Here is a 12968-nt window from a genome sequence, read left to right as displayed (position 1 = left end):
ATTTGTGCTTGGGGTCACACTGCTGAAGCGCATCTTCATAAACTACTAGTTCTTCAGAAGAGAGCCCTTAGGCTAATGTTCTTCGCTTATCCAAGAGCTCATGCAGTTCCGTTATTCTTACAAACTAAACAGTTGCCGATATCATTCTTGTGCTTTGAGAAAATGAGCCTTTTAATGTACGACGTCCACGATAGTCTCGTTCCTGATAACATCAAGAATATGTTCACGAAGCTGGCATTTGTCCACAGTTACCAGACTAGATCTGTTACCAATGAAAGTTATTATGCTGAACAAGTTAGAACTGAAAATATGAAGAGAGCCTTTGTCGGAAATCCCAGTACAGCAACACTAGTCACTCGCGTAGTTTTTTTTTCCTATCTTTATTCTAGTCGTCACACGTTTCGTATCGTGTCGATCTTAGCCTATTCTTTCACAAACCTACAATATCGTAAAGACCACCCTTGGTTTCGCGTTGCGAGGTTACATGGCTGACGTCACTTTTCCGACACCTTCTCTATTTCTGGCACCTTGATCTGGAAAAGTATTCCACTTCCAATCAAAACACTTAAAAAAAAAAATCAATTTAGAAGCGCAATAAAGGAAAAACTCTTTGAAATTCTGAAAAAAAGAGGATGATTATATAAGAATTGCTGATATTAGAGTACAATTCCCAAAATTATAACTGTTTGTACTTCCAGTATACTACATTCTGCCCTCCTGTTTCATTCTGTCTACAAGCCACACGGCAAACTAGATTTCTTTTAGGATTGTTCGTCTATATATTATAATTATACATATAAATATTCATTTTATATAGAATTCTTTTCTTTTTTTTTATTCTCCTCTCTTGTGCCTACCTCAAATAGCCCTAGCTACTTGCAGGCCCAAGCATTGTAATTTTCTTATTAAGCTTAAATAAATCTGTTGCTTGTTGTTGAGGCAATCGGTGGCAGCGAATGCAGAGGGATATATATACACAAGTTAGCTAAGTTATTGGTCTTTTCCATCCTTTTTTTTTTTTACTTTTTAGTCGAATTTTTTCCTCCTTTCATTGCCACGTTAATATTTGGAATATTAACATTCAAAATTTTGCCACCGCGAATAAAAAACAACGGTAAGTCAAATCTCTTTAGGTTGTCATTGTTATTATTGTCTTATTACACGGCTGTGTCTCACAAGGACTGGGAAATACCGAATTCACGAATTTGATTGGCTGAAATCAATATTGAAAGCGATCTAGATTTTCCCATCTAGACCGGCATCTACACCGGTCTAGAAAAAAAAGCTACAAAGAATATAAAAAATTGGCATATAAGACACAGCCATGTAATGAACATCTTATTAACCGAGCTAGGTCGGTCTGTATGGGAGAATCTTGACCTCGGTCGCTAGTACAGACCTCGCTGCATTCGGTCTGTTCTGGCGACCTCCGTCAAGATTCTCCCATACAGACCTCCCGCTCGGTTAATAAGAACTAATCCATGGGGGGTCCTTAAAGGGGGGTCTGTACAGGGGTCTGTGGACCAGGTCCGTTGGGGGTCCATGGACTGGGGGTCAGTGTTTTCGGGTTACCCAACCGAGACCTTGATTATTCCGGATATCACAAAAGTGAATCCAATAATTGTTTTATTATACATCGTTCTTGAGAAAATAACGCCAAATGCATTATCGCAGCGAACACAGTTTATTTTAAAAATTTACAACTGTGTGGTAAACAAATTTTCACTTTGGCCCTTTTTGTCATGTGGCTCGATAAGGTCGCATTTCTTCACCATGGAGAGCGAGCCGAATTAACCGCTGAACTTTGAAAGCCCTAAACGAGCGATCTTGAGGCCTCCTGGCAGAAAAAAACACTTCCAAACAAGTAATGAATTATTAATCTTTATTTGGAGCTGATTTTTTGAAGACTGACTACTAGGGATAGATTCTAGAGGCAATATATTTGAACTACATTCGTAACGGCTATATAAATCAGCACTCTTTTACTACACGGCGCCTCCACACCATTCGTACTCGAAATAGTTTTATCCATTACTATGTCCATAAAGCAATGATGTAATATTGTTTTTCTCTTAATTATATATTTTTGTCTTTTTAAATTAGTTCTTCTTAGCCATGTATTTTTTGTAGTATATATTTTATTGTAAATCAAACGTAATTCAGCCTGTGGCTGCAAGGTTTTTGATAATAAACTAACTATCTATCTAAAATGCCACAGGAACCATTACCATAGAAACCCGATTTCACAGATATTTAAGATGGTAAACCTGTGACTTGACATTGCTCCACCGGAAATCATGCATTGCGCGCGCAACCTACAGATTATTCACTAATCTGTAGGTACAGATTAGTGAATAATCTGTAGGATGCGCTGTTTCCCAGAATTAACTGTGAGCGTTTAGCCAATGAGAAGACAGATGGTGACTAAAATGTATAATAACACAAGTTGTCGCACTCTCATCCCCAGTTTCCACGGTTTACGCAAGGAACGCCTGGGACCATGACCCGCCCTTTTGGTGACCAAGAACGACTTGCATTTTAAGAGTCGGGCTTTCCTACGGAAGCCCGAGTAAAAACAAGTTCCATAAATCGTTATGCTCAACAGGGGTGTGGTGTCATGTCACGCCATGTATACATCAGTAGTCGTGTGATAAATATTAATAATGATGATTAATAATGATGACCAAATGTGATTGAATTAATGCCTGATCACGTGTACGTTTAGATCAACAACTTGACTTTAGTAGCCTACAAGTAGCCGTACCCTCCTCTCCCCCCGCCTAAAGGAGAAACGGAGGAGAGGGAACGGTCATATGTAGACTATGATTGCATTCGATCAGAATTTTAGCTGAGCGCGAAAATAGTGAGGAAGAAACAATGCGTTGTTCATTTCATTAAGTGATGAGAATTGTCGATTGTTCACCTTCAACAAAAGGCTCTTTCACGTGCTATACAAACGCGGAAGTTTATTTTGTGTTCCAAACAATCATTTGTAGAAATGTTGTGAATTAGTTAGGTAAAGTATATCTCGCCTCAGACTAGACTATCTTCTCTAAGCTGAGCACTCCAATCGAAAAAGATTATTTTTTTGTATTTCTGTATACGCTAAAATAAGCACCGTGCAATGAAACGTCTAAAATATCAGACAATTACTTTTTTTTATTCCTGTTTCAGCCTCTTATCGCAGCCATAGTGATCGGTTCTCAATTTGCGACTTGTATTTGTAGGCTCGTTAGATTGAATCGAATTTCTCTTTGCAGTAGCATCAGTGACAAACGTTGAATTCCGAAGTTTAACCAGCCATCGGGAGTACACGAAGGCACAATTCAGTTATTTGACCCAGTATTAATTCATGGCCGGAATTTTATATATATAAGGCTTACTTTTAACTGACTGAGAATTTCAAGAGATTTATTATTTACGGCATAATCTTCTGAGCGCTCTGTTCTCGAAAATTCTTCATTACTTCCGTAAGGAGCGAGGGGCGGAGCTTTATCTGCATTCAGTGACAATGATGACAAGTCGCCGGTCAAGTGCAGCATGCTCGTGGAAGTTTGACGTCACAAATCACATGTACGTTGTTACTGAAATAAGGAATGCTATTTTAGTTCTCTATAGGTCGTAAATAACCTGCGGCGGAACTCAAGGAAAATTTGGTAAGGGATGTGAATTCCAATATATAATTTCCTAATCTTTACCAATTGAAATGTCAATGATGACGTTTATATCACATCTTTGGCTGCGCCAATGACACTACATCCAGACTGCTGTCCACCTCACTATCAAATGTGAGTGACCACAAGGCAAGCGCTCCTTGTGGGTTTCAGCGAACGTTTGTAGAAAAGGTATAAAGTTGTCATCCTTTGTTGCCTGCAAATCCATTCTTTTATCCCTTAAAATGTACTCTCCTCGTTGTTATCAAGCAAGGCTATTGTTTGGAGATTGTGTGAAGCTATAGATTGCTCGTGACTCTCTTAGAACATGCGCGATGTGACTGAAACTTCTTAGTACTTCTCATCAAAGAATCAATTTGTACAACTATGGTGAACGTTTATCAGAGAATCCTCCGCTTAAATACAGATTTGAACAGCTGAATTCATTCTTGCCTGCCTATGTAGAAAGCGAAATAAAAGTGACTTGTATGCAACAAAGAAATGACGACTGAGAATTAGTTGGAGAATAGGTAGCCGTCAGAATTGAGATGCGTGATTATGCAAGAGTAGCTAAGTTGTTATTCGGTAGTTGAGTAGTTATTCATCCTCGGAGACCCAGGGGCTGAGTGGATTTCAAGTTAGGGCATGAAGAGCCCCTGGGGACATTTTCTTACAAGACTAGTTCCAAACGGTCGCAGTCGTTCTGCCATCTGATTGGTGCCAGAAAATCTTTGTGTTTTTCTGCCCAATCAGAGTGAAGTATGCTTTAGAGTCCTTTCGTGTGTTTTAACACGGACATATACTTGTAGCGCAGTTGCTCACCATGTTTGTTTGGACCGTGCGACAGAGATTTTCTTGTGAAAAGTTTCAGTCTCGGTACACAACGTAAGAGAAATCGATCAGAATGTCCGCGAAAATCTTACCGGAAAATTATACTGAATACTTTCGCAGGTATCACTAGAGAACGTGTTTTAAAGTTTGCGAGGTTTGTATACCACACGATGGTTGCAGTCATTGATATGTCGCTTTAAACGATAAACGAGATTTAAGCTTAAATCTTTCTAGATTTTTTGCATAATTTGCTGTGACTGAAACTTTGCCAATCTCGTGAAGTTATTTCCTCGCACGGGCCACGCAGGTATGTCGAGCAACTGGTACTTGCGAAACGTTCTGTGCATGCCAAACTCTAATCTCATCTTCGCTCGAAAAAAAAGAAAAGCTAAACGTGGAAATATTTGCTTATTAGATGTGGGTAGATGACCCTGTACTACTAAGCTGACATTTGCAATAAAGCAAACCCGCCCTTTCCATCCAATATTTCTTGGTCTTTGGTTTTGTTTTTCCCACTGAAAACAGCATCGGATCGATTCCCAATGATCAAAGGTATTTAACTTGGTCTTCAGCAATCGACAGACTGAGGTGAAATGACAATGACCGAGGGACTAGAAGAGAATCCGTGGCCTTCCTAGCTCAAGAATTTCAACACTCTAGACAGCAGTTGAAAGATTAAACTCTTTCCAAACCCCTTCGGTAACTGCCCGAAAACATCTCTCCTTCCCACGATGTTCTCGTTAATAAGTTTTTGTTCAGATTTTAATTAGCAAACCGGAAACACAGCTAAGCTTTCTCTTAGCACTTGCTGGAGGTCGTCCACGAACTTAACGTTCTCTGCAACCTTGGCCGTATTGTGAATGACTTTACTACTAAGATTAGATTTTGGCGCGCAGAGAAAGCAGAAAGCTACCTAGGCGAAAGCGCCAGTTGCTCGACATACCTGCGTGGCCCGTGCGACGAAATAACTTCTAGTGATACCTTCGAAAGTATTCACTATAACTTCCGATAAGATTTTCGCGGACAATCTGATCGATTTCTCTTACTTTGTGTGCCGAGACTGAAACTTTTCATCTCAAGCAAATCTCTGTCGCACGGTCCAAACAAACATGGCGAGCAACTGGGCTACTAGTATATGTCCGTGTTAAAACACACGAAAGGACTCTAAAGCACACTTCACTCTGATTGGACAGAAAAACACAAAGACTTTCTGGCACCAATCAGATGGCAGAGCCACTGCGACCGTTTGGAACTAGTCTTGTAAGACAATGTCCCCAGGGGCTCTTCATGCCCTAACTTGAAATCCACTCAGCCCCTGGGTCTCCGAGGATGGTAGTTATTATGCGAACAATAGTTAAGACGATATGATCAAATCCCGGATGTAAACTTTGGGCTGTAATTAATTATTTCCAAACCTCTACAATTGATCTTGTAGAAAATCATTTCGTGATTCGAACCTCTTAGAATCTTTGTCATGTCAACTTCCAAGGTCACGCGAAGACGTAATGCCTTCTGATTGGGTGAAAAGCCTTGTCACATGACCGTTCGAAAGAGTTGAACTACTTAATTGGATTTCCATGAAATCAGCGTTGTTTTTCATATTGTAGCACTGAAGGCGATTAGATGGGTTACAACTGAAGCTGAGCTACCAAAGGCAAAATAAGGTTTGTTGGAATTATTTTAATAACTGTGAATAATTTACTGATAGAAATACTTGTATGGACTATCGATACAGAAGAGCAAGTGTTCTAGGTGTTCTTCAGTGTCACAGGGGGAAGTCTTCATTGCTTTTCCCGTCTTATGTCTGGTAATATAGTCGATCAAGTACTACATACGTATGTTAATTCGAATCTTCTATCTATTGGTTAAGCTCCACAATCAAATCAGTTTAGTTTTTCTAGTGTACGTAAAATCTGCGACACTTTACAACTGTATTTTCGAACGAGTTTACGTGTCGTTAATCTTTATGGTCTGTCGTTTCGCTCCGCACTGGCTCTTTTCTTCACGAAGCACACTTGTAAAAACTCCCAATCGAAAAGCTTTCACGGAATCGACAAACAAAATATATCGACAAATGTTATAATTTTTCGCTCCCATATCTTCGTGTGTGAGATACTAGATCAGTCTGCAGCGCAAAAACTCAACAAATTCCACAAATTCTCGACAAACCATCGGGTTTTTTTTGGCAGGTTGTTACTGAACGGCCATGTGACCAACAAACACAAACAACAAAACGAAAGGAGACACTAAGGGTGCCAGGAGTGACATGATTTCAAGCAAAAATGACCCTAAAAGTACAAAAACTACGACACTATCTTTATTTGATTCGACAAATATAGCAAGACTCCCTTATAATTGAAGATAACGAATTAATAGGTGCTCCTGAGTTTTTGTACCGGCCCCAAATTTTGGAGGTCCACCTAATGACTGGCGGGAAAATTATGTCACACGATCAGAGACGAACGCGACCGTACTCGGCCGTACGCGGCTGAGAAGAGGCGGCGAAGAGGCGGCGGAGAGGCGGCGAATAGTGTTTCATTGCCATAGGATGCCATCACTGTATCGGAAAGTAGAAAAAGTACATTTAAAGCAAATTGCTTTGCCTGAAAGATGTAAAGCAGCCAATCTTGTTCATTTTGCTTTCGCAAGTAAACGACTACAACAAAATCATGGAGACATAATGGTCATAACGCACGTTCCAAATAACTCACCTAGTTGGCCGCAACACTGGAGAGACAAGTTTGCAAATGTCTGCCTGATCTTCTACCAAATTCGCCGCATTATGCGCCGAACGTGATCATAGTGTTTTTTCTTGGACTTTACAAGCTCAAAATCAGAGTAGGTGTACAGATTAGCCAGGTTGTCTTAAGTTTCGTCGTTCAAAGTGTTTTAAATCGAAATTGCCCTGTTGTAGAAAGCACGAAAAGGCATTTAAATTTATAGAATTCTTATCTTGGGTATAGTCTTTTTACTTGGATTCTATATATATAGATATATACCTGTATGTAAAAGTGTTTCAGTGCGTATATGTTGATTCCATAGTATATGAGGATTAAGTTCCTTCGATAACCCTTTTTTCAATAATTATAGATTATGTATATTATTATTTCAAATATAAAGTTGTCATAAAAGGGGTTAGGGGGAACAACTAGTCTACCCTAAATTTCTTTTACACTAAGTGGATAATTTTTCATAGAAATTTGGAATTTAGGGGTGAAAAAGATTTACAATTTCAACTGAAATTGATTTGAAAGTTTCAATGCTAAGATAGAAGCTAGGTCACTTCTATGAAGAAAGCACCAAAATTAATGATAACAGCCATCGCATATTTTGATAATAAAGATATGGGTAAAGTAGGATCGTGTAATTGAATAAAATCTCACACTGATTGGTTAAAAAGGGAGATATTTGAGGTATTTGCATTGTGTAATATTCATTTTTGCATGCAAAGTAATTCCAAATTCCTCATCAAGTAATGACTTTTCCTATAGTATTTTAAAAATCTATAACTGTTGAAGGTAACTGGCTTTGGTGAACTTGAAAATGAGAATTGTGAGCTTCACAGCACTGCATAGTCAAAATGAGTAGCCAGACCATTAATTTTGCCATTTTAAGAGGAATTATTGGCACTTTACTACTTCCTGTTTAATAAGGACTGCTGGAAAAAGGTTATTTGAATTTCTGGACAGGGAATTTCTTGTAATTGTTGTACTGGCCTGGGGTATTTCTAGGGGTTTTTTTTAACTTTGCTTGTTCTGTTATTCTAAATATAATAATTTTTTCTTTTTTGCCATCACTTTCTTGATACTGTTTGTTGTAAATGTATACTAACTTTTTCATTATGAATTTTGTGTACCCACAGGACATGGCATCCCCCTTTTTGAAGCCTCTTCCGAGGAAGAGGAAAGGTCCTCATGAAGAAATCACAAAGAATGTAGTTGTCTTGAAAAGTCATCAAGTTCATGAAAAGAATGGTGTGGTGTTCATGCCCAATACTACTCTTGACATGTCTGCAATAAAGAAATTGGGACAGTCCAAGAAAATAACGTTTACGAAGAGTACTTCACCAACAGACATGCAGAGAAAACTTGAGGAAATGTTCCCTTTTCTTTCAGAAGCCAGCGAAAGGTATTTTTAGTTAGACTGAAATATATGAATTGTGTACTAAGAAACTTGATGAGACATTTACATAAGTGATTTATCTCCCTCCCTCTTTTCCTTCCTCCCTGATCCAACTGGCCTTTTGGGTAGGGATTCATTCCACACACTGGTTTTATAGTGTTGACTTAACTGTTACCTGGTGGAAGGCCATGGGGGAGGGGGGGGGAGGTACCATGGTGACCTTCTCACTGATGAGGAGATTGCTTCTCTGACCTTTGTCACTATTTTAATAGTACTACTGATGAAGCATTTTTTATTAAAATAGACACGGGCAAGTGTAGATATGAAATTTCTCTGAAGCGGCTGACACATGCAAAGAAAGTTTCGTCCTGTGACAAAGACGTGGCAGCCATTACATTTCTTTGGGTGTTCAACTCAATCTCTTATGTGTGAGTGTGGTGAATGCATGAGATATTGAACCGAACACAAGATTTTAAAAATTGAACATGAAATTTTGAAGAGGAGTAACATAATTTGAGAGAACAATAAATGGCAGTATCTCTTTATTAATTGTTTTGCAAACTTTGATATGCAGATTTTACTGTGCAAAAGCAGTGGAAAGTAGATCAAAATTGGACTTTTGTGGTTGTCGTTGCGTATGGAGTGGGGCATTTATCAATAAAAATATCACTGGAAACTCAGCACTTTACATCTATTGTGAGGTTTGTAATGACAAAGTTTTGCTTAATTGTGATGAGCATACTGACGTAATGATTTTATACTGGATCTGCTTTTAATAGTTGTTTCCCTTATAAATGTTAGGTATAGCTATAATACTCTTTAAAGATTAATTCCTTAACATTTAAAGGTTGAATCCATTTTTTTTTTAATTAGGAAGAGAAAGTGGGAGATTCTGGCCATTGCTCTTCAGACTCTGACCTGTCAGGTGCTAATTCATCTGGAAATTGCCTTGTTATTGAAGCATCCCAGGGGCATAAAAGGTTCCGCAGAGAACCTTCTTCTGCAACTGAGGGTCCTCGGCTGATTGATGTCAACAGAGAGACATTGATGGAAGTAGAAGTCAGATGTGGGATACAGTGATAAACAATGACAGAAATTATAAGTCTGGTGATCAGCTGGACAGTGTCAAGATAAATTCAACTCCACACCCAAAACAGGCTCGGGGTGTAAGAACCTGCTCAACAACATTAGTCACTGAAAGAGAAGCCAGTGTATGTGCTGTGACTGTGGAAAGGCAACAGCACCAATGTTCAATGTCATCAACTTCAGATACTGAGGTATGTGTGAAGGCTGTAGTAATTTAATGTAGATGCTGCCTAGCTGAAGTATATCTTTTGCACTTTGACTTGGACTTGGCTTAAGTCTCCAGTTTACCCAAGAATTGGGGTTATTGTGAAATGAGAAAAAATCTCTCAGTTAAATACTGCTTGGAGTTAAGAGCAAAGAAGATATTTCCATGTTTATTTTTTTTCACAAAAAAGGTTGTCCTTGTTTGAGTTGGTTATGATATTACACTAACTTTATTTGAAGAAATTAGTCCTATGATTCGCTTTTTTTTCTGAAACCATTCCTGATACTCATTTGAATTGTGTGCCATTAACAGATAAAGAACAAGACAAGGTTTTGAGATAAATTTGATTTCCTTACAAATCAAATGACAGCCAAATACAAAATAATTTTGGAGAACACTTGTTCAGCATTGATAAGAGTAGCTAATAAAATTATTACAACAACAAAGACATATGTTATTCACCAGCCAGGAGGTCTGTATTGTAGCAGGTGGAATTAGCCAATCAGGTTTGAGGATTTAGCATTTGGGACCAATGAGATGCTTGAGAGAAAAAGATTGACTTTTGTAATAACAAGTTTTAGATCTCACAGTTCATTATTCATTGTGAGGTTTGGTGACCTTTTGATTGGTGGGCTGGACTCCAGATTGAGTGGTCCTGGTTTGAGCCCTTGCCAGGGACATTGTGTTGTGTTCATGGGCAAGACACTTTATTCTCACAGTGCCTCTCTTCACCCAGGTGTTTGAATGGGTACTGGTGAATTTAATGCTGGGGGGTAACCCTGCGATGGACTGGCATCCCATCCAGGGGGGAGTAGAAATATTCTTAGTCGCTTCATGTTACGGAAACTGGAGTTAAGCATTGGCTTGATGGGCCAGTACTTGGCTTGTAAACAGACATTACCTTAATTCATTAAAGAAGATTAAGCTAGAAGGAGATTTACTCTAGTATCTATGATATGAATTTTCAAATTTTTTTTCTAGGAAGAGCAAATACAAATCTCTGACCAGTTCTCCACAGATCCAGAAGAGTCAGGAGCACATACTTTACTTCCACCAGTGTGTTCTAACACAAGTGATGTAACAAAAATGGTTTCAATGGCATTGCCACTAGCACTGCAACCAACCCCTCCAACAGGTTGATAATGTGTAATTTTACTAGTACAGTATTTCAATGTCTGCCAACTCTCACTCATGCTCCTCGCTATATTCACCCCATGAAAATATCAGTTGTCTTATCATCTTATAAGTGTGGTTGATAATGACCATAAAACTGAAAAGTAAATATGTCAGGTATAAACAGGGAAACACTGTTGAAAACAGCAGCGAATAGAGATAATCTATTTGAGTTTTCAGAAAGACACGAATGCCTATGAAGTGCATTTGCAGCTTTTAAGAAGAACATTTAGACCAGGAACTAATTGATTGAAAAATTAACAATATACGTTTACTCAAGAAAATTCAGCTCATGAAGGAAAAAATTTACTATTGTAATAAATAATGTATTTAATTATTGCATAGTAAATAGTGGGTCAAAAAAAAATTGTCTTGGGTTCAAATATATGATACACGGTTGTACAAAATTTTTTAGACCGATGTCATAAACGCGGTTTTATCTCATTTCCAGTTTAAATCAGGAACCTTTTAAACAAACAAGACCGAAACATTTTGAAGAAACTAAAATCAACGGATTGCCACCCCCTGAAAGACATCATTCCTGTCCAAAAGACATATGTAATGACATACTTTTTAATTCATAATATGTATGTAGATTTCTGTAGTTTTTCCAAATTCATTGTAACATAAGATATGTGGTTTTATCTTATGATGGAATAAAGACTTTTTATTATTATTATTATTATTATTATTATTATTAAAAAGGTAACCCATAGCTAGGAGACAATATAAACAGCAAGGTATTGTCCACTCTCCATGAAAATTGATTTGGCACAAGTGAAGCTGATTACAGCCATGTAATACTGAAACTTATGTCGGGTATAAAGAGGGGAACACTGCTGATAACAGAACTAGTTATGGATACTCTATTCGAGTTGTCAGAAACACATGTGTGATATTCGGATATACAGCGATAAAAACCCTCGATGTCCTTTGATTTGAATATTTTAATCAACACACTACTCACATGGCAGCCAACGAGTATCACAACAACAACTTTCCCTGGGCATCACGGGATGCCTATAAACACAACCTTTTCGCACTTCCGGTACAATACACTACATCCCTCCCTGTTTTTCCTTAATTTAGAGCGAAAACCCAGACATAAATAACACAACTCTTACAATGTCTTGCATATAAATGCAGGCCCGGGCCTACTGTTCATAAACAAAGTCCAGTCGGATTCCTAACGTAATATCAATGAGCCTACAACAAATAACATTCAATTATCCCTTAGAAAGTTCGTAGTCGTCAAATCGTTTAGGCGGTCTGACATTCCGAGCTGGCCTAGGACAAACTATCTGGTTAAGTGGACTTCGGATAGTGGCAGTGGCCTGCTGAACAGACATCGATGATCCAGTTGGCCCTGGCCTTGGGAGTTCATCCTCCCCTTTTGCTACCTCTGTTTGGTTTGTTCCTTCTTGCTCTCGATGGACGGGAGTAATATCGACTTTCGCCTCCAAGGGTTTCTCTTGATACTTTTTCACAAATGAGACATTTCTTTTAAATTCGGCACCGGCTGTACTTCAAATTGTTACCTCTCCTCCTTTCCTGTCTATTACTTCGCAAGGATTTGGGTCATAGTTTGGAGACAATTTGTTAGTCTTCGAGTTCTTCAGGAGTACTTTATCTCCAACCTCCACTTCACTTGCAACAGCAATTCTCTTTGCATCAACATACTCTTTCTGTGATAACTTCCTTGACCAGTCTCGATCGCGGACTTCCTCATTAGTGATAGGTGCCTCCCTTCGCAAGTCTGGCAACTTTGACCGCATTTCCCTTCCAAACATCAGGTAGAAGGGTGTTGCCCCAGTTGTCATCTGAGGAGTTGACCTATATGCGGTTAGGAACGTCTGTAACTCTTGACGCCAATCTTTCCCCTCAATGTGAGCTATCTG

General features: G+C 38.7%; 1 protein-coding gene and 1 long non-coding RNA gene across 2 annotated transcripts in view; one reads left to right on the top strand and one right to left on the bottom strand.

The window, feature by feature from the left end:
* Nucleotides 1–6779: 6779 nt before the first annotated feature.
* Nucleotides 6780–8477, bottom strand: LOC148724809 (uncharacterized). Its single transcript, XR_015991055.1, has 2 exons — nt 8317–8477; nt 6780–7389 (listed from the first exon to the last, which is right to left on the bottom strand). It is a non-coding gene; the product is annotated as an uncharacterized LOC148724809 (long non-coding RNA).
* Nucleotides 8478–9553: 1076 nt separating this feature from the next.
* Nucleotides 9554–12968, top strand: part of LOC148724806 (uncharacterized) — a 45825-nt gene continuing 42410 nt past the window's right edge. Inside the window, exons 1-2 of the mRNA XM_088731372.1 lie at nt 9554–9883; nt 10879–11032. Coding sequence (XP_088587498.1) covers nt 9671–9883; nt 10879–11032 — 367 coding nt within the window. The 5' untranslated portion in view covers nt 9554–9670. The remainder of the gene's footprint in view (nt 9884–10878; nt 11033–12968) is intronic.

This window comes from Stylophora pistillata, chromosome 8 (genome assembly GCF_964205215.1).
Source record: "Stylophora pistillata chromosome 8, jaStyPist1.2, whole genome shotgun sequence".
Lineage (NCBI taxonomy): Eukaryota > Metazoa > Cnidaria > Anthozoa > Scleractinia > Pocilloporidae > Stylophora > Stylophora pistillata.
Note: the sequence above shows the minus strand (reverse complement) of the source record. Positions and strands in the feature narration are given on the sequence as shown.